This window comes from Plodia interpunctella, chromosome 10 (genome assembly GCF_027563975.2).
Source record: "Plodia interpunctella isolate USDA-ARS_2022_Savannah chromosome 10, ilPloInte3.2, whole genome shotgun sequence".
Taxonomy (NCBI): Eukaryota; Metazoa; Arthropoda; class Insecta; order Lepidoptera; family Pyralidae; genus Plodia; species Plodia interpunctella.
Window position 1 is genome coordinate 1,236,578 of NC_071303.1, and position 26,702 is coordinate 1,263,279.

A 26,702-nucleotide genomic window follows, 5' to 3' on the forward strand; every position below is an offset into this window, starting at 1 on the left:
ATGGAAGTATCAAACAGACTTACTTTCGCTCTTATAATATTAGATAGAATTTGAACTTATTGATGCTTATAACTGTTTGAGAAACGATTTTAGATGGGTTAACATTGGTTTTTCATCAAATTAAAACTATATTTTGATGGTAACATTATTCGATTTTTTATTAAAAAAGAGGTAACAAAATTTCTTTCTTAATTTCTGCTTGCTAACAGCAGAAATCTTAAGTCCATGCAGACAAACATTTGATGAATGCTTTCATGATATTTACATGCACATGGACGAAACAACAAAATCAATCAACATGTTGTACATAAACAGACAAAACAAGGCTATAAAAGTCCAACTTTTATATTTATGTCATAAAGTTTTAAAAAACCATTATCTAAATTAGATACAGATAAATAAACGATGATTCTGAAGCCCCTATGGAAATTTACTGATGTCACAAGACATGCTGTGAGCACAAGAGGTTACACTTTGAATTACGATAAATATCTCCACAAGAGAACTAACTTAAAGATTCTGTAGAAACTGTTCTGGTTGAGATTGTACTAAGCACCCTAAAGAATAGTGTTGGTGCTATCACTTCTGACGGTGTCGGAGTTGATTCACCAGAGATTGAACGATCTTCTGTAAAATAAACAGTGAACTAGCAACCATTATAGGTACTTAGTTACTTTGTTGGCTTAGAGACCCAAAGAGGATCTTGGCCTCTGATATATAATTTTTCACTCTTTCCTATATATGCGGAACTTCCAAATCTTGTCTATCCAGGCACTTAGATCTCTCAGCACTTCCACTCTAAATTTGGAATCTTTGTTTTCTTATAAACTTGCCCGGTTCTAAAGAATGAACCAAAAGGCATATCATAGCGCAAAGCTCTTAGTACCTATTTATTATTCTGCTATCTTTGGATAGAGCTGTCTAATTTTTTCATTAGTTGCATATCCATCAAAGTCCAAATTCTAGAATCAATGAAGGCATAAATAAAATGAAAATTCTTCTCATACGCGATGGGCAACCTGTCACTGTTCAATCTCAATTCCACCAATAAGCCAAACATAAATAAGCACAACTAAGGCTCTATCTACCCCGTAAGGAATAAAGCCGTGATACTATAAATGCCATGATGAATTCCAGATTTTGTATGTTTTGTTATGTTCTAAATCCAACTCATTATAACCTACAATGTTAATTGCTAGTTGTTCGCCGCGAACTTAGACCTTTGTTGAACTTATAAAATTGTGAATATTTCAAAAAAAACTTAACCGATTTTGTTGCCCCACGAACTTAAAAAATCTATTGACAGATCCTACATAGGTACCTTTTAAATTTCATCAAAATCAGACCAACACCGTTCGAAAGTTACCGCGTTACAAACATACATTACATTCAAAAACTGTATTTTTGCCCAAGTTGCATTTACAAGCAAGCTGATTTGTAGACTTCGCTCGGTCGGACAAATATTTAGTTAATCCGCCATTTTGTTTTGGCGGCCATCTTACCTGTGCCCATGATAGGGCTGATAGCACCAATGATACTGCCACTTCGGCTCTTAGGCTTGACGGCGACGACGCAGCCGTTGGATAGACCCTCGCCTGGACTAGTGGCTGGGCCGCTTTCAAAGGCCACCGTTTTCCCTTCCACCTTCACTGAAGCTCGCCTGCTTAAATCTGAAAAGTATTTGGTTTAATATACAATCGTTTATTTAGTTTCAATGTGTCTTTGTGTATTTTTATTCAATAATTGTTTTATATATCAGGATATGAATTTCAATCATCCATCAATATCTACAAAACTTGTGTTTACAGAGTCCGCTCTTTTATAATTTACATGCATATAAGTTAATTTATAGAACCTATACCTGAATAGGACAACAGTGGTAAAGTGCTTGCCTCTGTTCGATCCCCAGTCGGGTCATGATGGAAAATGATCTTTTTCTGCTGTTTGGCCCGGTCTTGGATGTTTGTCTATATTTGTTATAAAATATAGTATCTTAATCTGTGTGATTTGTCCTCGTGAATTTTATTATTTACTTCTATATAGTACCGTAAAATGTAGTTTGTCTTGATTTATCCTCCTTACCTTACACAAAAAAGGCTAATTTTGGATAAACTGTTTAAATAGAAAGCCAAGATTAAGAATACGTATTATATAATCAATGTTTTAACATGTATAATATTTTGGTATTAGATTTGAATGAGAAATCTATACTCCGCAGCGGTCCTTAACAACATTTTGCACAATATAAAAGAGAATTTCTATAAATCTAATCTGAATAAAATCAAATCGACCACCGGCTCTGCAAAGCTTTTCAAACTAAGTAATTTCGTTTGCAAAAGATACAGCAAAATTGAATTTGTCTACTCCGCTTAGATCCACCTACTTCTTCGGTATTAAATAGTTCTCCGATAACAGAATTATCCGTTTTACTGGAGTGGGAATGAATATTTAAGTTACAATTCAAGCAATTCCTTGCTCCGATTTTATTTTAAAACTAGAAAGAGATATTTTTCTATATTCTTTATAAATCAATGTCCCCTGCCGCCTCTGTCCGCGATAAACTCAAAAACGACTGCATGGAATTTGATATGGTTTTCATCAATGGATAGTGTGATTCCTGAGTAAGATTGTGGTGTAACTATAATTAGTAGTCTCGAGCAAAACCGAGTTAATAATATATAACATCTAGTATAGTAATTTATACTCATAAAATGTATTTTACTAGCTGCGCCCACGTGCTTTGCTTCCGAGAGTAGTATGGAGTAAAACGTATTCTATTGCTGTTTTATTCATAAGGGTTTATGAATTCATGATCTCATGTACTAGTTCATTAATCATGAAGGGCCTGGTCGTGAGGTTCCCTCTATTATGGTTGAGCTACGCGATGGCTGTCCCATGCGTCAACTCGTGAACGTGGTGCTGCCAGAGGGAACTGGTCATCTCGTTTCTCATATATTTTCATGTAAGTTAATTGTGTTTCACATCGATATATATATATATTATAATCAGCACTCGGATCACAATTATAACCTGTTTTGATATACCGTTTGACTATGTACATTATGTACTTTTATATATTATTAGAAAGAAAAAAAAACATTGTAAGAAACTATAAGGGTAAGCCGATCTGGCATGATAGGGACCAGTATGCCAGTAGTTTGTAGCTTGTGAGAAATAACTATAAATATAAAGATTGACGAGAAAAAGTGCCTGTGAAGGTCTAATTTCTGAATAAATGATTTGAATTTGAATTTTAATTTGAAGATTCACTTAATTTCTTTAAACTTATTAATTTAGATGTAATTGGATAACAATAATAACTAACAACCAATTAGGATATTCTTGCTCAAAGACAGAAGATTAGAGAAGGGCTTACTAGATTATGATCTATAGCCGGGGAAGCATGAAAAATTTGATCAATTCCCAGTAATTGGATTTACAATACTTTTGGGTCTGCGATATTTATCCAGTAATTAAAAGTTAATTCAATTACAAAACCAAATGATAAATCCAACGATCAAGAGAGTTCCCTTGATCGTTGGAGACCGTCGACACGCTAAGAAGAAGTTCAAATTCGTGATAAGAAAAACCAGCAACATTTTATAGGTATACTATGTGAATTAACGCTGTTAATTATATGAATTCATTATAGTTAGAACACATCGAGTTCCACCTCAGGGGCGGTGAGTAGACTAACTTCATTATACTACGTAATACTAAATACCTTTATGATGCCATCAGTTAGTAATTATTCTATTAACCACTGGACCACCAACGCTTCGTATAAAATTACCAAGTTTTTTTTACAAAAATGTAATTTTTGCCAAAATCTTTTATCGTCGTCAGAAATAACGCCTGACAAAAAATGCATGTCCGTGCTGTAAACGGTTGAGGAGTAACCTCGTTTGGAGCCCATTCGGGCTGCACCATCAGGTCATGTTTATCATAACAATACATTGCCATGGAAACTGAAGCGACGTGGGAAATATCAACTCTGTAGGTTAACTGGAAGTAGGAGAAATCTAACTTGCACGTTTGATTACAGACAGGTGAAACGAGATGACATTGCAAGTGTGTCATACCTCCAGTAGTTCTCATTGACTCCGTCCTCAGTACTTTGACTGGTTCCTGTTCAACGAAACTGTGCTGCGATGGAGCTGGACTGATGTTGTCTCTGGTCCTGGTCGGGGACACGTCCTGGCACAATGAGGACACGACGCTTGCCTTCCTGTCCACTGTGGTGACTGAGAGGCGACCGTTCTCGCAAAAGCCTGACGGTTTCTATGAAAAAAATGGTAAATTTACTATATTTGTTTCCTTACTATATGATTGTTTAGTTATATATTTCCATACATTTTGTTATATAATATGTAAACACAGTAAATTATATTATACAAGTTTATTTGTTAGACAAATAAAAAAAAACCCGACTTTCAATAACCGATTTTCATGAAACATGGCTAAGAACAATCGGGATACAATTATCTATGACACATAAAAAAACTAAACGAAAATCGGTTCAACCGTTTGTGAGCTACGATGCCACAGACAGGTACACAGATATACAGGCAGACACGTTAAACTTATTACACCCCTCTTTTTGCGTCGGGGATTAAAATCAAGGTCCTCTGCCGTCTCTTTTCGCGATAAACTCAAAGACTACTGCACGGATTTTCATGCGGTTTTCACCAACAAATATAAATTATATAGGGACAAATCACACAGATTGAGTTAGCCCCAAAGTAAGTTCGAAACTTGTGATACTGACTCAATGATACTATAGATTATATATAATCCATAAAAATATATAATCCATAAAAATATATAATCCATAAATGTTATAAAATATAGTATCCCATCGCTTCTGGCTTGATATATTTTATCAAAGACGTCTTTTTTTATATAGCAAAGTGGACACTGCAGTACGAAACGGGTCGCCTACGCTCTGCCGTTTTTTGAGTTGATTTTGAAAAACTATCTACTTCTTTCTATGTAAGTACGAGTATATACCTATATATAACTTTACACCTATCTGATCGTATTATTACTGAACAAATCAGTATACAATCCCATGTCCCATCGAGCGCTGTTCAATCACGCGATTCGATATGTCATCGGAGGCGCGTATTGCCAATTTCCGGATGTATCGAGTCGAATCAAATCGAACAGCTAGAGGAGCACGTGTCCCATCGTTCACTAGGTGTATCGAGTTTCGAGTGTTTGTGCGTTTTATATCGCTGTTCATTTATTTTATTCTGGATATTTTTTTTTTGACTATACAAGGATGTTGCACAATACTACTGGAATAACATATTACACAATATTCTGTGACATTCTATCTATATATATATAAAAGCGAAAAACACACACGTATCACGAATTCTCGAAACTTACTGAGCCCATGAAATTGAAATTTGGCAGGAAGGTAGATTGTGACTAGGAGACTTGATTTTGATTTTTTGAAAGGATATTTCGAAATTTCATCCCCAAGGGGGTGAAATAAGGGGTTGCCAGTTTGTATGAAACTTCGTCATTTTTGAAGTGAGACACATGACATTTTTGATTTAAATTTGTAGTTGGTAAAAAATAATAGAGCATTAATTCGATTTTGAAAATTACATCCCTATAGGTGTGAAATAGGGGTTGCAAGTTGGTATGAAACATCGTCATTTTTGAAGTGAGACCCGTGAAATTGTTAATTTAAATTTGTAGTTGGTAAAAGATAATAAACCATTAGTTAGATTTTGAAAATTGCATCTCTAGGGGAATGATGTAGGGGTGGAAATTAATGCGAAATTTTATTATTTTTGGAGAAAGGTCGATGAAATGTTCGTCACGCACGTAGCGGGAAATGGGATGGGGCACGTTGCGGAGAACGACGTGGGACAATTTGCAGGATAGGACAAGTTTCATAACGAGACACGTAGCAGAAATCGTAACGGGAAACGGGGAATTGAACTAAAGATGACAAAAAATACGAATTTCAATCATAGTAATAAATACATTTTAGCAGTCTTAGAATACGCGACAAAAGAATAACAACATGTTTACTTCGATTCCTTTTAAGAATTGAAAGTCACGCGTACGAAGCCGCGGACAAAAGCCAGTACATATATATATATATGTATACTTACGAATTGGTAAGATACTTTGGGTATATTACTTAAACATATTTTCAAATTAATATTATCACTTTTAAAAGTTTTTGCCATAAGCTTATTGTCGTCTGAGAGATATTATGACATTTCACGCCTGACATAAAATCCACGTCCGTGCTGTAAACCATCAACCTGTCAACCTCATCTGATGTCATGCTTATCATAATGCATTATCATGGAAACTGAAGCGATGTGGGAAATTTCAACTCTGTAGGACAACTGGAAGTAGGAGAAATCTAACTTGCAAGAGTTTGATTACAAACAGACAAGCAAACATCGGGACAGTTGAAACTAAATAAAAGCTTGTAAAAAGGGCCGCTTGTAATGAGGATTTTATATTCATTACAGTGAATGAGACAGACGATTACGTTTTAACACCCGACGCAAAAAGATGGTGTTATAAGTTTGACCGCTAAGTGTGTCTGTCTGTGTAGGTACGTGGCATCGTAGTTCATCAACGGGTGAACCGGTTTGGATGATTTGGTTTGGATGTTTTTTTTTTTTTATTTGATAGCAAAATTTTTATGCGATAGTTCTCAGATAATGTTTGAACAAAATCAGTTCAGCCCAGCCATTCAAAAGTTGAGCGAAATTAACATTGAAAGTCGGGGGTTTTTTAATTTGTCTAATAAATACACTTCTTAGAAGTGTATCTCGAACATCTAATCTATAATAAATCTGTAGAACTTCTAATACTGCTCAAAATATTTTTTTTAAATCTCCGTTTTTATTCCGTTCCAATTTTCCTCACGATATTTTCCCGCGCATTGTATCATGACGTCACATCAGTTAAGGGCATCATTGTTCATACAACAAAGAGCGATGCACATGATAAATGATGGCGTCAGATTAAAAGGAAATGGAAAGGAAATTGACATACGAAAATAATAAAATTTAGTTTACAAAAATGACTTTTCGATGGAAACCCAGCTTTTGTAAACCCTGTCCAACAGTGTAAATCCTATCCATATCTGTAGTGTGATAGTTAAAATCATAGATAAAAGAATAATATCTATGGGTAAAGTAGTCTCCCAAAATAAATGGAGGTATAAAAACTTATATTTGTAAATTTTGTAACACGAGTTGGAATAGATATTTATTTATATACGTTTTAAAGTCATTTATATACAACGAATAGTAGTAATAACCTAGGCTACTATATACATACAGCTAAAAGAAATTAAAAGTAATAAAAACAAATTATTTAAAAAAAAGAATTAATAATTTATATTTACAAAAATGCCAGTCCCTGCAATTCGTTACCTTGAGGTAACGTGCCCAAAAGGCTGACATTATTGCCACGTTGAATGGCAATGCTTAATCTCTGGCCTAGATATATGCCAGCCTTTGTTACCTCAATGATTTTATACGTATTTATAGGTTACGTTCTCAATCGGTCTCGTAAATTAGAGAATCACTATTTTCACTTCAAATGTATATGTAAAATAGGTAATATAGAATATAAATATTGAAACATTGTTTTCAATTTTCAATTCGACAACATCCACCAGTTGACATTTCACACTTAGTAGAATTTGAATCTAGAATCTTACGATAGGTATTCTTAGTAATTACAGTTCATTACGCGCGGGCCCTTCTAAATCTGTGGTCACAGTCTGCGGTTTCATCAATTTCGTAAAGTAGTAAGTACTCGAATATAGTTTTTGTCCACACTGAGAAATCAACATCGATAAGTTCATTCGAATCCATCTAAGACTTTGCTTACTCATATCCGAATAATATTCTGTACTCACTTCTGTTTGTTACCTATTTTATCAAACCCCCTACGACAGAAGGCAGGAGGCGATGGGGAGTTATAAGTTTAACGTGTCTATCTATGTCTGTCCGTGTCATCGTAGCATCCAAACGGCTTGACCGATTTTGATCTAATAATTTTTTCAATTGACAGAAAATTTAATCGAGATTGATCTTAGCTACGTTTGAAAAAATGTGTCTATAGCCGTTTTAAATATGTGTACAAAACACGTGTTTCGTTCGTTACATACGTAGTGAATAGAGCTGCTACGGTAAGTCTAAATAAATTTTAGCAACAGAATTAATAAAATGCTCTCTGAAACGTAAACTGTCCCATCCAAGTTTAAATTCCTAGACACGGTTCCATAAATGTTCTGGTAATAAAAAAGCATCTTGTCAAGTTTACGAGACGCAATAAAATATTCAGTTGTGAGTCAAGTCTACTCCTAGAGATGGAAAAATCAATTACTTCAGTTTATCTCTATTTTCAACCCCCGACGACAGCAGAAGATATAAGTTTAATGTATTTGTATGTCTGTCCTGGTGCATCATAGCAGGCAAATGCCTGATCCGGTTTTAATCTATTATCTTTTTGTTTGAAACAGAATCGAAAGTATTCTCTCTCTAGCTATGTTTGGAAAATGAGTGTGTAGCCATTTGGAAACCATTCTCATTTCAAGCAGACGCCAGCAACATTGAAGTTAAATTTTTTATTTAATTTTTATTGTGAAAAATGAGAAGTGACTTGCTGTGAGGTTGGAAAAACATAATATTCATAAGGCTTTTGACTACCTTCGTGGCCTAAAGGTCATCATACGGACTGCTATACTGGAGGTCCCGGGTTCGAGCCCCGGTAAATGGTCTTTCTAAGATTGATCTGGGTTTTGGATGTTTATCTTTTTGTGCAATTGTTATAAAATATAGTATCGTTGAGTTAGTATCCTATAACACAAGTGTCGAACTTACTTTGGGGCTAACTCAATCTGTGTGATTTGTTCCAATTCATGTATTTATTTTTACAAAAACATTTTTTGACAAATTGCTCACCTTGGGTGGTATAATAAGGTACGTCTCAACCTTATGATCAGCCAGATACCCCTCCCTGGAAGCGCCATCTCCCGGCTCCACTTCGAACCTTCCACCCAACTGTAGCATTGTGGCCTTTGTGATGTGAACACGTCTGTAACACGCATTTTCTAGTTTATGCCGGCTCCACACTGTCGTCGAACAGTTTGTCAAACTTTGGCGGATTCCGTACACATTGCTTGTTTTTTTTTTTTTTTGCGGTAAATAAAAGCACTCATACTAACTACGCAATGTTCACGCTTCGCGTCGACATGTGTCAGGGTTCGGCGACACACTTGGATTGCTGGAGAGTGATATAGATTAATTTTTCTACGTAATCTAAGTAGTGACTTATAATTTAATCAGGTAAGTTTTCAAAGAAAAGTTCAAAGTAAACAAACTGAGTTATATCACCTCCCGCTACTTTGTTCGCATTGTTTTTGCGCTATATATTTTTATCACTGTCAAAATATTATCGAAGTCGGTTCAGAAGTTTTAGAGTTTATTATTTACAACGAAAAACAATATAAATATTCTTAGTATATACTTTCTCCTTCCCATTCAATCAATACTCGTTGCTACATTTATTTCAGTATTTTTTTCTTAAATTACAATTTGTATTAAACCAGTTTCAGTTGGTTTCTTTGGCCACATACAAAGGGGATCCCAGTTTGAATTTCTAAGACTGATTCTTGAAAGCAAAATCCCTGGCAAAAGACCTCCTGGCCGCCCTCGACGAAAGTGGTTTGATGACATAAAGGATTGGACCGGACTTGGATACAACCAACTGAAAATAGCGGCCCAAAGCCGCGAGGGTTTCCGTATGCTGACCTCCAAACTTCAATTCGAAGATGACACCCCATGATGATTATGATTAAACCAGTACCGAATTAAAAAAAGTCAATCGACCCAGTCAGCCATAATTTCAATTCCAGTCCGAGTTTTAATAACTTTTATTTGAATATCCTCCATTCTCCTGGCATCAATTAACAAATTTCCAATCACTTATAGAAGATCAACTGAATTGGAAAATTAAAGATAACGTACAAAAAATGGGCGACGTCAATTACTTTTTGCTTTTATAAAAGACACTTTTGATTTTTACTAAACTTCGGACTTGAAATTAATAATTTCGAGATTTGCTCCAAATATTACTTCAGCGGGTTTTAATTGATGTTTTACGTCGACTTCAAAAGGTGAAGTCGTATGTCACGCGCACATTGACCATTGTATCGGCTTTATTATCGTGCTCCGATTCGAGTCGCGCGAAAATCTCGCCTCTCGAATTTGAATATTAAATACGTTGATTTTGATACGAGTTTTAAAAATACTGCCATCTGGAATATAGAGACAATATTTTTCAATATTATTCATCATGTGAAATATCGGACAATTACCTGACAAAAGCTTTTAGAGGGAGTAAAAGCTTTTATAAAATGCCCCTTTAATTATCTCAATAATGCTTGTGCACTTTTATGGGGGAACTGGTCAGCTCGATCTTTTATTAAAAGTATATATATATATATATATATATATCCTTTCACAGATCACAATCATAATATGTTTCAGTATACCTTTTGACCATGTACTTTATTGTGTACTTACATTGTTATATTACGGATAAAAAATTATACATAAATTTATATTTAAAAAATGGTATTTGATTGAAAGATTAGTCTATCTGACACTTGAAACGTGAGATTCATCATATTTCTCAGATAAATTACGGGTAGAATACATTAGACCATGTCCTTAATCAATAGCACGTCGTCAAGTTAGCATAAACTTGTTATCTGCAATGAACCAGTCAAGCTTGAGTTCTCTTAATTATAACACTACTCAGTAAAGTCAAGATGAAAGTCTTGTAAGAAAGCTAGAAGATACGAGGACGAGACCTTATTTTTGCTTCCCATCAGGTCAAACGCACTCCAATCTTAACTAATATTATAAATGGTAAAGTAAGCTTGTTTGTTTATTCGTTACCTCTTCACGCTCTATATCTACTCAACCGATCTTCTTGAAATTGCATACATGTAGTTTAAAGTATGGAGAAGGACATAGGGTATCAACGAACAATTATTTTCGCGTAGAAACTTATAATTGTTCGCGTAGAAATTTACGCGGGCAAAGCCGCCGGCAATAGCTAGTTTATTAAGAAAAATAAATCGGGTTTTGTTTGTTTGTTATAACGTTATTGCACAAAAATGAGTACATTAAAATTAATTCAAGAAAGATAGGTGTAAAACTGGAGACTTATGCCATTATAGGAATTTCTTACAGTCAACCGAGTTTTCAGGGAATTAGATGAAATGGACTGAGTATGCTCACTGGTGCTTGCATTGGCGTCTCTAAAAATTAATAAAATTAATACTAACCCAGCTATGCCACCTGACTCCATGTGGTTAGCGAGCGTGACGTCATCGCTCCAGACATCAAACTGCCACTTGCGAAGCCCCAGGACTCCACACAACACATTACCGGTGTGGATGCCTATCCTCATGTCCACGTTAAAGCCAGTCGCTTCACGGACGAACCTGTGGGAATGGATTTGGAAGTGACACCGGTGGGACAACGGTAAAACGCAGTTTGTGGTATAACCCGAGTAGACAAGTAATTGAGCCATTTCAGAAAAAAAAATCATCATTGAATAATATAAGGAACTGGTGAAAACGCGCGTTTTCATGACTTTTTCGTTTAGTATGATAATATAAAATAGAAACTTATGGATGCCAAAAGGGCGTTGAGGTAAGGGAAGGCCGAAAAAGATGACGCGATGTCATAGGTGGTTTTCTGCGATAATGGTAGCATACCGCACTCAATAGAGATTTTTTAAAGAAGGAAACCCTCTTGGAAGCCTGAGCGAAACACAACTAGAGGCTAGAAGAAAACCAAATGGAATGCCATGCAATGCAAACCACTCCAGTTCGGTCTTCTTCATAGTCGTATTTCTCATGGCTGAGGGTCGTGGGTCGTTACGTGGAATAAAACACGCACAACGACTTTCTTGGCACTATTAATGGAGTGATTTGCAGGCAGACCGTCTTAACCACTGAACCGCTTCAATATCTAGAATACAATAAAAAATTCTGATATTGAAAGAAATTTCTTCAGTCTCGATCTATCTCAAGAGCTCTTCAATAAATGTACTTTACTTATTCTATACCTAACCCACCTTATAGCATCAATCATCTGTAAGCCCATATTGACGCAGTTATACGCGTGGTTGGGTCTCGAGACAGGCAGTCCAGACACGCAGTAGTAGCAGTCCCCCAAGATTTTGATGCGCATGCACTGGTTCTCCTATAAAAAGATAGATAGATAAACTCTTTATTGCACCATTCACAAAGGAGTTATAAGTTACAACAAGATATACAAACATAATGAGTGCAAAGGCGGCTTATCGCTAATGCAATTTCTTCCAGACAACCTTTGGGTTTGGGAAAGAGAGACAGGTAAACTAAGAGGGTGAACTTAACAGTATTATATAAATTAAATAGACAAAAAATAAAATAATAAAAAGGTCAACATCAAGATCAATGATCGAATAAATATATTCGACAACAAAGAGAAAGTAAAATTAAAATCGACGGGCTGGCGTACCAAAATGAGACAGAAGAATATCCAGCCCGAACCGGAAGGTCCTCGCGAAACGCAACTTTTAGCCACTAACTCTAATCCGGTAATTCTCATAATTAACGGCAGATTATTTGCCTTGTAAAACCAGATAAGGCGAGGGACAAAAGATTTAGCACTGACGTTTCTTGTCGTGTAGGTATTTCTATTATGCATTTGTGTTTCGTGTTTACTTGCGACAACGCCATCTCTATGTCGATTTCACAGTCATAATTTGCAAAATCCTAGTTGTTTGGCAAATGGGATAAAATTACATGAGCAATTTAACTAACAACTAAATTTCGCGTAACTCCCAAAGAACGTTTGTTTCAATTCAGTGTTTGTGTATGTAATTTGTGTAGTAATAACTCTGCAAACTAATCTGATAATATATTCTCTCTCTAGATCTAGTTTCTGTTAGCGGGGTAATTAGATTTCCATTAATCACTGACAGTGCAAGATATTGTTAAGTTACCTAACTGAATACAATGTTCGTTACAATATTTGGTTAAATATCTGTCACTCGCGCCTACCGCGCGAACGCGTATGACCGGAGTTTTAGTTTTGATCTTGGCTGCGACGCTTTGAAGTCTGAGCTCCGATAAATATAATATATACCTATAATATGACTTCCGTGTCCTAATAAATAGTCATCATGCAGGACTGCTACATTGGAGGTCCCGGGTCCGAACCCCGTCCTTGGAGAAAAGGCTGCGGTGAAGTTTGTTGCGCCGCTTCTTCTTCACAGTAGACTTAGTTTAAGTAATTTTTGACGTCAATAAATGATGTATATCATCCTAAATTGAATAAAGAATTTTGAATTTGAAAAGTTAACATAGAAAATGATCTCTTTCGGACTATCGTGTTTGTATATTTATGTATATGGTATAGAATACTGGATTTTACCCGCGGCTTCTCCCGCGTAAATTTTCCGCGGGAACAGTTATTTTTCTGGGATGAAATGTCCTTCTAAATGGAAATTTACTACTTCTAAATTCTTCCTTCATATATGGATATGTTCTTCAAACTACATGTAGGAAAAATTTTAAGAAAATTGGTTGAAAATTGGAATTTTAAGAAAGAGGTACTAATATTTTAATGCGAAATTTAGTTTGTATGTTACAAACTTTAGCATTAAAATATTAGTATCCCATAACACACGTTTCGAACATACTTCGGGGCTATCTCAATCTGTGAGAGACAAATCAGTCTCTATATATTTATTTCATTAAATCGCAGAAATCCAAAATGCACGTTTCCATTCTTCGAGCACTTTCCAATGGCAAAATAAGGACAGTCGTCAATGTGGCGCCTTTGAAAAATGGCTGTTCCATTTTAAACTGACCGGCGGAACAAAGGGTGGCACGTGCTGAGTGCAAAGAGCTTTTGTATGGGAAGATCGATAGCCTGTGAATTGTACATACACTGTAATAGACGATATACTGCGAAAGAATTTAATGCGGAATTTTCATTCTAGTTTGGACAATTTTTCGTGTCCAAATTAAGTTTGTTAAAATGATGAAATTTTTCAATATAATGTTATTGGTTTTTCTGTAAATGATAGTACTTCCATATTTTTATTTTATTTGTTAAGCGTATCCATGGATAAACAAAGCTGGATGAACAAAATCTAAAAGGTAACTTAATTAATAAGTTTTTGTACATCAGCGTGAACTGTTCAATGAATTTATTTCGGCTATTCTTTTCTCAGCGGTGATGGAAATGCCAGTAGTTTGTAGCTTTTTGAGAAAGTACTATATACTTAATATCAAATTTGACGTGAAAAAGTGTCTGTGAAGGTCTAATTTCTGAATAAATTATTTGATTGACACCTGAAAGAAGATATCCTTTAATATTGGACTTTCACTCTTCGATATTTTCGATTTTATTTATGAAACATCCAATACATTTTGTAATACTTTTGTAATATACAATTTGTAATACTATCCAAGGAACCATCCACCTTGGAGTCAAGCAAAATACCAACTTTTCTCAGGGGACTAGCGGTGGCATGTGGGTTTGAATGAAATTCTTGAAGACGATCGATTTGCTAGACTACTAATGTCCTAACATTAGATGTCATGTCATCCACGGGAGTATTGGACTGGTCATATTATAGGACGGGGGACAATACACCTCTTATTTATTATGTAGCGGGAGCTAGGTGATTATGCTCGACCGCCACAAAGGGAAGATCTTCCCGCCAGGCCAGGTGTTGTGCCTGGGGAACCGCACGCGACAGACGGTGTCATGTCGGAGGTTGTATATATGCTTTCAATCGAAAACGCACTGTCCGCGCGGTCTAGGCTTGTTAGCTTCTGGTAGTGAGTCAACCGTAGTGCCATCTGTCCGCAGAATCGTGGATTACTTGTGTGGCTTGTTATTCGTTGCGTTTGGTCGGCTTTTTAGATCTGCGACGTTGTGCATGTGGCGTGGTAGATGTCATACTCGTTGTACGGAGTGCCTACTAATTATATTTGCTTATACACATTGGCTTACACACTGTTTGAAATTTTAAAACTCTCGTCTCTAATCCTCGTGTGTTTTTGGTTTTATACTCGGCTATCGGCGACGCAAAATCATGTTTTTAATTAAAAACGATCCGATTAATTGGCCAGGATCGCTCTGTTTTAACAAAATATCAGTGTTACTACCGGCTTTTAACTTTAACATTATTTCACAGTGATCCTAGCAAATTGGATTCCCCAGGCCTTTAACTAGGGTTGCCACATTTGTTGAGCAATAATGTCAGCAAACTTGAATACAACAACATATACCTACCGACAATAAAAGATTAGGTATTTTATTTTAAAAGAGTAGTTGCCCTATGATCAAAATGAAAAGAAAACATCTTTATTTCAACTAAACATGATTAAATAGATGTCAAAACGTATTGTTAGGATAAGTCTATAGACTTTCAAACTCAGGTGAAGCATAATCATCACATAACAAAAATACCTGTAGGGAAATGACCCCCAAAAATTGACACTAGTATAAAAAAAAAATCATCGCGTTCATCTGTTCTACGCATTGTTCTTTTAAATGACCCAACAGATTTTAATGAAATTTTCACTGATATTTAGACAATTTCTCAAGATTTATAGACCTTGTACGAAGCCGCTAGTAAAATACAAAGATATACAGGGTTATTTGGTATCAAACGCAAAACCTCCTGTAGACTGTGTACTTGGGTACATCAACTTTTATTTTACGACTTTCCGGGATTCGTAGTTTTTTTTTTTTTTTTCATATAAAAAAATACAATCTAATTTGCGATTCTACACATCTTAACTCTATGTAATTGCCAAGTAACACGAGACAGTGTACAGGAGCGTTATGTAGTGGAATTGAAGATATATGTAACGTTTTATAGAAACGAACTTAAAATTAAAAAAGGAAAGTTTTCGTATTTATTACGTTTAGACAAAAATCGTAGAACTAAAGATGTTAGTCTCTATGTACCTTATGCGCCTTTGGAAGGTTATGCGTTGGATACCAGTAACCCTGTACAGTATATTATATTATAAGTAAACTATTTATTTATAAGTAAACTAGTACAGTATATTATAAGTAAACTATTTATGGTGTAAATATATAAAGCAAACGTTTTTGATAAAACTTTCGCCAAATATATATTTGTGTACATTCTAGGCAACCCTAGCCCTTATTGCAAAAGGTTCACGCTTCGTTGAATGTTTATTATAAGCTGTTTTAAAACTATTAGATCGGATTAAACGATATTTTAAACAGAAAAATTTAGTGTTTGCATTTCCTTTAAATCCTACTAATATACGTGCGTAAGTTTGTTAGTATGTACTTATGTATGTATGTTTCTTTGTTACTCTTTAATCAAAATCGTGTATCAATAGATTTTTTACAAGCTTTTATTTAGTTTCGTCTGTCCCGATGTTTGCTTGTCTTACCGTAATCAAGTTAGATTTCAAGAAATCTTGCAAGTTAGATTTCTCCCCACGATTCTTCATTTTCCATGACAATGCATTATTTCGATAAGATTCTTCAGTTTCCATGACCTGACAAGATCGGCTCCCAACGAGCGAACTCCTCAAAGGTTTACAGCACGGACATGGGTTATTTGTCACGTGTTAAATTCCACAAGGTTAAATGGCGCTGGTGGTGGAACCCATACACGAGTGCACCAGGACGACTACAAGCAGGGAGAGATGGCGCGATATCGTACGGCGAGCTACACCTGTCTCCCAGAAACAAAAACATGTTGACCACAACCGCTTAACTCTGTCAAGAGACAATAAAAAGATTGTGGGAAAAATGACATTTTTGTAAAAAAAAAAAAACTAAGAAATATCCTAAAGACAATTTCCCACACAAATGTTTGTCATCGCAAGTTTAAAATGGAGTCTTGGATCAATGTTAGCTCAACTCATTCGATCCTAATCCAATGTTAGCTGTACTCTTCGACGTGGTAGAAACTTCTCACGTCTAGCGAAAATTGGTGAGAAAATTCCAGATTTTACAATCGACTAGAGTTTGCTCACGGCTTCTAAGTCTAAAGAACACAGTACAAAATAGCATTCCGAATGAGGATTGTAAAATCGTCAGACAGGCGGCCGGTTGCAAAAACACAGCCAAGTTTAATTTTTTTTTAAAGTTTATTTTTGTACTAACTACCGGGCTTCGTGACTACACAGCACTGAATTTCACAGGAAACGAACACGCGACGATGAGAAGGGATAAAGTACACTAACTAGAATTTCGAATGCACAATACAAACTCTAATTAAGACTGCAAATGTGTTGCAGTGAAAAAGCACAAAGAGAGGCTTAACAAGACTTGCACGAGCTAATGAGGTAGGTATACTATAGTCTAGAGGAAAAAACGAGTTCCACTCCGAGAGTGCCGTTACGAGTAATAGTGAAAACTTGAACATTAATTATGTCTTACTAATTTCCGATGGTCGAATTAAAAAAATATATATCCATCAGAAAAAGTGCACAACGCCGCTAAAGAAGTTTTCACTTAAAAAAATTAAACCTGCACACTTTTTCTCTTGAAATTGTCTTGAAAACACATGGCAACGTAACTAAACTGCAATATTTCTTTTGAGTGTATTATTGCTAACACTGGTGTCATATTTTATTCAAGTCACCTAAAGGCATTTGACATGACTTTTTCGACTATCTACGGGCATCTAAGTAGTGGTAAGTAGTCGCGTACACAATAGTGTACTTAAATTGCCAACCAGTGTGCAGGTTTCCTCACGATGTTTTCCTTCACCGGAAGCAAGTGGTGATCAAAGAAACAAATACTACTACAAATGCGTCAGATTGTTATACAAACTCATGTGGCGCGTGTAGGATTCGAACCTGGGACCTTCAAATCCAAACGGACAGTCTTAACCACTGGGCCACCACGGCTTCAATAAACTGCAATGGAACATGGTAGAGGCGACGATTAAGATATTAAACTAGTTATTTCTTGAAGTATAATAAAGTTTGTAAAGTTACTCACACGAAAGCCTTCAAAATTCAGTTAAACAACCGACTCTTGTAAAGTTCATTTTGAATGTGCACTGTAGTGGCAATTAGATTTTATGTGTCAAGAATCCGTATTGTCGATATCATTTTCCTTCCTCACAGTCGTATTCCTCATGGCTAAGGTCGTGGTAATTATGTGGAATGAAACACACACTATTTGCTATTGTCGATTTCATACACTAGATGATAAATTATATTAATAATTTCTCACGCACTACCAAACATGAGTCCGATTGATATACAAGCTTATGTGGCATGAGTAGTATTCGAACCTAGGACCTTTCGATCACAGGCGGGACGGTCTTAACCACAGGCCACCGTCACCGATATAACTTTAAAAACTTTTAATTAATGCATATAATTTAATTTACAGTAAAATTATGTTGCTTATAAGTCACAAATCTCAATCGATTTTATTTACCATTTAATTTTTTTAACCTTACTCAATCTTAATCGATTTTTAATGACTTCAAGACATAACATTATTATTATTATGAAGTCGATGTAATTGCAAATGAAAATTGTTTTTCTTTATCAGATGAGTTATACCACTTCACTGACTGTATCTTAAAGTCTTTACTTCCACATCACTGATCACAAACTTCATTAAAGAAATATTAATATCTGTTTCAGTTGAAAGCGGTTCTTACGATTCAAATGATTTCTGAAACCTTTGATTTCATTTGTAAGAACAATGCGCTGTTAAGTCTATATTTTCTTTATGGAAAAATTTTGATAGCCATGCTTTGGAAATCAATTAGTTAGTGAAAATTAGTATTGCTCGAGACTTGAAACTGACTTTTCCCCATTTTCAACACATATTTTGTTGTCTCATCTTATGTAAAAAGATTTATAGAAACAAAAAAATATATTCAAGCACGTTGTGGCGCTGCACGTGCATTTTTTCAATTTAAAGTGGTCTCCTTGCTTTGCAAATACTATCAATGATCTTACTCTCTCTGTCTTTCTCTCTCATCTAAGGGTTTTCCTGTTCCTTCCCCAGCCGTTGATCGTCCGATGCCAGAGTCCGTTTTCTTACTTTTTCGTCTCCAATTCGCACGATTGTCAGCTTACTTATTCTTTCTTTCATCGTAATTACTTCAGCTTTTACGCATCACCTCCACTTTCTGTCGTTTTATTTTTCACTTCAACATGCTTCAGTCTTTTGGTCCTCCTTTCTACTGGTGTGTGCTAGGTAAGATATTTGTTCCCGACGTAAGACCAAGTAGAATCTATACCACGAAGTATTTAATTTTCAATTATTCACTTCAACATGGTTCATATCTTTCGAGCAGCCTTTCTGTTACTGAGTCGCAGGTCAGATACTTTCCTACGTGAAATCGTGCAGAATTTGGACCATATAATCCTTTAAGTATCGTTATCATCAATTAATTTAAGAACTTTGTTCTTGCCGGTGGAGTACTTTCCATCTTAGCCTGTCCTCAGCCATCGATTTCACTTCCCTTTCCTCCTTTTAAGTAAATATACGTACATATAAAAGACTACCTTCACCTTTAACCTACCTGAGCAATCTGGTCGAATCGCCCAAACAGTTCGTTCAGGGTCTTGACCAGATCCGAGGCGCTGAGCCGCTCCGACAGCGGCGTGAAGTTGACGATGTCCGCATACAGAATGCTAACGTTGTTGTGTCGCTGTACGTGCATCTCGTGGAACCTTGTCTGCTTGGAGCTGTCAGCGCACGCGTCCGCCATCTTGAGCATGATTGAGCGTTTCACCTGGAACAATATAGATGGCGCTGGTGAATTGTGATATTTTGATAAAACCTGGATCTAAACATGAATCTGGTGATCCAGTCATTGTGTACCCTTGCTTGTGAACCAAAATGGTGGAACCAGGTATTAAAAGATGAGTGTCATTTGAATCTGGCGTTTGTTTATCAATATGATTCATGTGTAAATATCGTGAGGAAATCAGCACTCATTGAAGGAATAGAAAACCATTGCCTAGGAAGTCGTTGTGTGCATTATATTCCATATAATGGCTCAGCTACGACTACAAGAAATATATCGGCAAAAATTTGCTGAATCGTTTTAAAATCAGTGTATATAGATAGGTTTTTCCTTGCTTCAATACAAAATTTATATTAGCTTCCAACTTCATCAGACAAGTTCTATAGAAATTTATTATTTATGACATTTAGAAAAAATAATTCTGATTTGACTTGCAGTGAAACTAGCCTATATAAGAATACGAGTATGTCTGAATTCTTCTTGTATGATTCAAAAGTATTAAAGATTAAACTAAAAGGTGCACAGTATCCCTATTAAGCTGTTTTTAGTTTCATCTTTAATCTCATCTTGACTGTCATTTAGCATTATTTATATACGGAACCCTAAATTGAAATAAGGAGAAAAAAAAGGACTCGCTTAAACTTTCAGCGGGAGTTTTCTGATAACACGATTAGGCACTTTGTTCTTACTTCACTTTTTTAATTTGTCAGATGTCCAAATTGAAATTTTAGGTATCATCCATCATTTCTATAACTGTTTTCTCTATAATTATTATTAATTCTCTAAAAATAATATATATTATATATTATTTTTAGAATATATATATATATATATATATATATATATATATATATATATATATATATATATATATTAATTATTTTTAGTCTTAAAGCTACGTGTAATATGTATGTTTTGTTCCAAACAAAATCAATATAATTTCATTTGATTTTCGTACTTCTATTTAGCCAGCGAACTCCTTCGAAGTAGAAGGAAGAACGGGCCCAGGATAACTAAGACATAGTTCATTAATAGATAAAATGAGAGTTGGATGTCGTATCAAGAAATAAAAGAATTAGCTATGAAGAGTGAACAATGGAAGCTTGTGGCGAATACATTTCTGTAAACTTTTTTATTAATTCAAATTCAAAATTCTTTTTTTCAATTTAGGATGATATTAAATCACTTATTGACGTCAAGAGAGTGCATTTTACAAATAAACTAGCGACCCGTCCCGACTTCGCTCGGGTAAAAACACAATAAATTATACACCTCAAACTACCAGACGAATTACACTATTTATTGGTGAAAACCGCATGAAAATTCGTGCAGGCGTTTTGAGAGTTTATTGCGAATAGACAGAGAGACAGGCAGACGCGGTACATGGCTCTGTTTTATAATATGTAAGGATATGGAAGAAACTCCGCCGACAAAAGCCTCGCTCTTAAATTATATAATGATGATTCTGTACCTATAGAATAGCAGTCACATTCGAAATGCTGAATGTGGGCACTATTTACCTCCATTTCCAATTTTAATTAGAATGCAAAATTATTAGTACCTTATTAAATGTAGTATAGTTTGTAGATTAAAATAATAGCTATCCAGCTTTTAATTAAAATAATAATTAACATTGTTACCTTTAAATTAGATAATAAAAATTATGGATAATCTCGTAGACGTGTTTTTGCAAATAAAATGAAATTTTATAGCGAGAATTAATTATGTAAAGTACATGCATTAATTTTGCTGAAAGGAATACAAATAGACCACTTTTAATCCCGATATTTTCACGGGAGCGAAGCCCCGGGGCGCAGCTAGTTTAATGAGTCTGCATAAAAGAAATGAACTTTCTTAAAATGCTTTGATTATTATACTTTCTTAATTGCTATGACATTTTTGAAAGTAGGTAGGTACATAAAATTACTAATGAAATGATTTAAAGCGAAAAAACATAGGTAAACATATTAATATTATAAATGTAATATTGTCTATCGGTTGTGTATTCACGGTAAAACCCGTTGGGCCGATTTTGGTGAAATTTAGAATAGACATTGTAATATAACGCGGACGAAGCTCCGGGCAAAAGCTGGTTTATATATTTATAATACTTTAATGTTCCTCATAATGTCTAACTTTTCTAATAGGTATTCTTACATATTATAAAGTCATATGCCGTGTCTGTCTGTCTGTACGCATTAAACTCAAAAACTACTGCATGGATTTTCATGCGGTTTTCACCGATAGATAATGTGACTTCTGAGGAAGGTTTACGTGTATAGTTTATTGTTTTTACCCGAGCGAAGCCGGGACGGGCCGCTAGTTAAAAACTTAGGCATGAAGCACTGTGATCCAAATCTACTATTCAAACAGTCCAAATATTTCACACATTTTTCTAGATCATGAGAAAGTGACTTTCTGAAAACTCGAATCATATTTTTTGTTAAATTACAAAGGTAAATATTTTCAACAGATGTGTGTGTTTTCCTTCTTTCGGTGACAATATTACTCTCTATTAGCGCGTTCAAACATACAAAAACTTTTTCAGCCATATTTTAATGACTTAAAACAGTTTAAATTAAAATACACATTATATAGGTATTTAAAAAAAACTACATACGCAGGTCAGGTCGTTTTAAATACCATGCTTTTTGATCAAAGAATAAAAAATGAAAAATGTTATACCAAAATAAAAAATTATCTTGCATTTCACAAAGAAAGTTTATAAGTAGTTTTAGTTTAGACAAAAAAGCTTTTAGCTTAAACCTTTTACAGTTCCTTATAGCTTTTACAGTTATCCGCTATCATCATATCAGTTATCGAAAAGCATTGTTCTCGTGCAGAATTAACAAAATCTGCATTGGAGTCTAAAACATGGTAAGTACTAACTTGGTTCTATGTATAGATAAAAGAAATATCTATGGTTTCTTGCTATCCCTTTCCGACCCTTTGTCTACATGCCATAAATAGGTAAGGCACTAAAGGATTTCAAAATTTCACTGTACACTTTTACAATGGGAGTCGGACATTTTTATTGCAATATTGTTGGGGACAGTGTATTATAAATTACGACAATTATATAGGTTTACCTAGAATTAGAAAAATAATCATTGTTGAAGACATTTTCCTTTTAAGATTTATGATGAAATAATCAAGTTTGACTATGCGGCTCCTATCTGTATAAAAATTCTTGAAAATCGAATTCGGTCTACTATCCCACTGATAAATTAGTTTTTCATGTGAAAACTTCAATGTGTGTGTATTGGGATTTGTTACTCCTTACTGTTATTTATTTATTTATGTGAACCCAGGCTCCCCGACATCATAGCCGTGAATGCGACCAGGGACACTCTCAGATGAAAGAGATAGATAGACTACCCAGATTCCCAAAAATATCCAAAGGAACAAATGGCTATATTATTTGTAAAAATAGATATAGGCTATTAACACTATACAATTCGGTGGCATTATGACGCATATTCGCCACTTATGACGTGACGTCATTGATTCCCTATATAGAGAGTAGCACATATATTTATGTAAATAACTTTGAGTATTTCATGAGAAGAATTGATTTGGACTGATATTCATTATAGCTTTGACATGAATCAGACTTGCATCAGTGACCATTGGTCAAGAATTAGGTAAAGAATGGAAAAAGTATTAAGACAGTAAGAAAAACTATTTATTTAGTACCAAAATATTAACACACTTAAGCAAGAATTAAATACGGACAGTTACGAAATTCGTCCCCAACTCGGCATGTGTCATTCAGTATTCTTATATGAGACAGACAACCTGCAAGCGAGATGTATTGTAGTGACATTACGTCTAATGCCAGCTCCACACTGTCGTCGAACAGTTTGCTGCATACTTATCCTTGTCTTGTGTGTGTTGTAAATCCAAAAAAGATTGTAAATATATGTATAACCAATACCTAGGCAAATGTTTGGAAGATTTAAGTAAAGGGTGCGCTGAAGTTTGTTCCGCCGCTTCTTCTCACCATCGCTTTGGAATTTGGCAGTAGACTGAATTTTAAGTAATTTTTGACGTCAAGCAGTGATGTATATCATCCTAAGTTGAATTTGGAATTTGATGGTAACTCTTCCTCTTCAGTATTGGAATGTTAACCAACCGGAATACACGTATCTTTTAATGAGTGCATGTCCCACATGCTCGAAATCAAAAATGTTTTTTCTCTCGCTCCTAAACCAGCATCAAGGAATACTGTTATTGATCCACATATTGACGAAGTATGAAATCAATTTTGTTTACAAGCTTTTATTTAGTTTCATCTGTCCGATGTTTGCTTGTCTGTCTGTAATCAAACTCTTGCAAATTAGATTTCTCCTACTTCCAGATGTCCTATAGAGTTGAAACTTCCCACATCGCTTCAGTTTCCATGACAATGCATTATTATGATAGCATGACCTGATGGTGAACCAAGGATCGGCTCCCAACGAGGGAACTCTGCAGCGGTTTGAAGTACGGATATGTGTTTTTTGTCAAGCGTTAAATGCCACAAGATCTCTTGTGGCAAAAATGACATTATTGTAAAAAACTTGTATAAGAGTAATGTCGTTTGCTTCTGTTAGAAAAACTTTGACAAACTAATTCGGATACGAATTAAGACACTATTTCCAATATCGACACCTGGCAATCAACGTCAAACGTTAAGGTCCCATTTTGCAATAAATATAATGCCACAACCGGTCCTTAATTTAATGGTGATTGTTCTAATGATGCATTAACCCGTGCCTACGTGACATAAGTCTCGTGTAGTTTAATTGTTTTAATAATTGTACTACTTTGTGTCCAGAACCACATTAGTATTAGCACTGATTTTGTTCAATATTCTTTACAAGCGCGACGCATAATGCCCATGAAATTTTCCAGCTCTTCAACTATCTCCACACTAAATATCGTCTCAATACAGTTCGACGCGAAAGGAGTAATAGACAAACACACTTTCATATTTATAATATTAGTATGATAGGATGTGCGGTGTGATCGATTGATTAAAATTTGATCTCCCATACAAATTGACTGATAAGCTAATTGAACTTCATCATAGAAAATGACTGCCATTTAATGTCAAGTTACACCAAATATCAGTAGTTTCCATCCGATCACGCTTACTATATAAGGCATTGTTATCCAAACTAAATGCGTGTAAAAAATTTCAGGTTTATCGGTAGAAGATATTTGCTTCAGAATTTATTTAGTTGCAAGATTCCACACGAATTTATAGCTTGGCGGTTTTGCTACCGTCACAGAGCATTCATTATCATCTTAATTGTAGAGAAACGAATCGGTCAAGCCACACATTTTAACTAGAATGTAGAGTATGTGGAGTTAGGTCTGGTGCATAGGTATATCAAGAATATAGGCTGTACATGAGATCTGACCACGTTTTCATAAATTTTAAATAATGTGTAGAGTTTGTGAAGTTAAGGCTTATAGGTTTAGAGCGTGTACGTGTTCGGAGCTTGGCTTTATACGATAAATGATAACTTTTTCACAGGATAAGCAAAGTAGAATCGACTTGGCAACATTTTTACATGAAAATGTTTTTGGTGGGATCTAATATTTTGCATAAGACCTACTTTAGTAATGTACATTCATACTTGACTTCAAAGCGTGTAACTGTACCAACCAATAACATTTAGGCACACCGTTACACAAACAATGTTTTTCAGTACATATTCAGCAAATTGAGGTATCACGCCTGACCTCGATATAAAAACAAAAACGTGACATCCTGAAGGTTGTTGTGACAACAATGAGTGATATCTCGGACTCATTATTGAGAAACAAATGTTTAATTAGTGCAAATCACAGCAGTCTTTAAAACCGCCTTTACTTCCATAAAAAATATATCATCCCTGACGTATCTTCTCTGTTTCATCTTCGCGTGTTTTCGATTACATTCGAAGCTGTGACGCCCCAAAGTCAAGGATTCTCATAATATAGAACCATTTAATTTAGCTGTGATTCTGCAACCGGCCTTTCAATGGGAATGCTAATGATGCCAGATGAAGAGGTCCTATTATAGGGCGGGACCACACACCTCCAGTAACTGACGTATCCGTCAAGGGCTTCAGACTGCTTCGTGGGGTCGTTATCTATATGTATATATGCTAATTTCAAATTAGGTTTTACAACTAAGATTATATAAAGTTATTCCCCAAAAATATAGTAAGATTTTTTTTATAATTATGTTAGACGAAAAATCGCAGTTTATGTACTGTGATTTTTATATCCAAAACTTGCCATGGAAGATAAATATTACATGAATAAACTTTTCAAAAATATATGGATCATAAATAAGTTTATTTTTACAAAAATTTCATTCAAAAATGAAAATTTTCGGGGACATCTTGTTACATATTATATTACGCATGACAAAAAATTATAAATCGTTGAGGAATTCCCCCGTCTAGAAACGACTATGGCTGTACCATTAGGGTTTTCCTAACAATGCATTATTATGGGATATCAAGCGACGTGATAATTTTTGAGTGTGTAGGACAATGAAAGCGATACAAGAAACATTTAGAAGATCCTTAATTTTGACGACCTCGGTAGCGCAGCGGGTTTGATCCCCGGTCGGGTCATGATGGAAAATGATCTTACTCTGATTGGCCCGGGTCTTGGATGTTTACCTATATATGTATTTGTAATAAAATATAGTATCGTTGAGTTAGTATCCCACAACACAAGACTCGAACTTACTTTGGGGCTAGCTCAATCTATGTGATTTATCCTAATATTTATATTTAATGGATAGTACTGGGTCAACTCTTTGACACACATCAACTAGAATGCACTGAGCTAAATCACAGTCA

At 35.2% G+C, this 26,702-nt stretch overlaps 1 protein-coding gene across 3 annotated transcripts in view; it reads right to left on the bottom strand.

Moving 5' to 3' along the window:
- Nucleotides 1-26,702, bottom strand: part of LOC128672903 (adenylate cyclase type 2-like) — a 165,106-nt gene that overhangs the window by 13,393 nt on the left and 125,011 nt on the right. For 2 of the 3 annotated variants that reach the window (XM_053750410.2, XM_053750411.1), the window contains exons 6-12: nucleotides 19,627-19,839; nucleotides 12,151-12,278; nucleotides 11,354-11,512; nucleotides 8,961-9,093; nucleotides 4,083-4,281; nucleotides 1,503-1,670; nucleotides 511-627 (exon numbers count right to left, since the gene is read on the bottom strand). In XM_053750410.2, the coding sequence (XP_053606385.1) occupies nucleotides 511-627; nucleotides 1,503-1,670; nucleotides 4,083-4,281; nucleotides 8,961-9,093; nucleotides 11,354-11,512; nucleotides 12,151-12,278; nucleotides 19,627-19,839 (1,117 nt within the window). The remainder of the gene's footprint in view (nucleotides 1-510; nucleotides 628-1,502; nucleotides 1,671-4,082; nucleotides 4,282-8,960; nucleotides 9,094-11,353; nucleotides 11,513-12,150; nucleotides 12,279-19,626; nucleotides 19,840-26,702) is intronic. The other variant, XM_053750412.2, reaches the window with a different exon arrangement.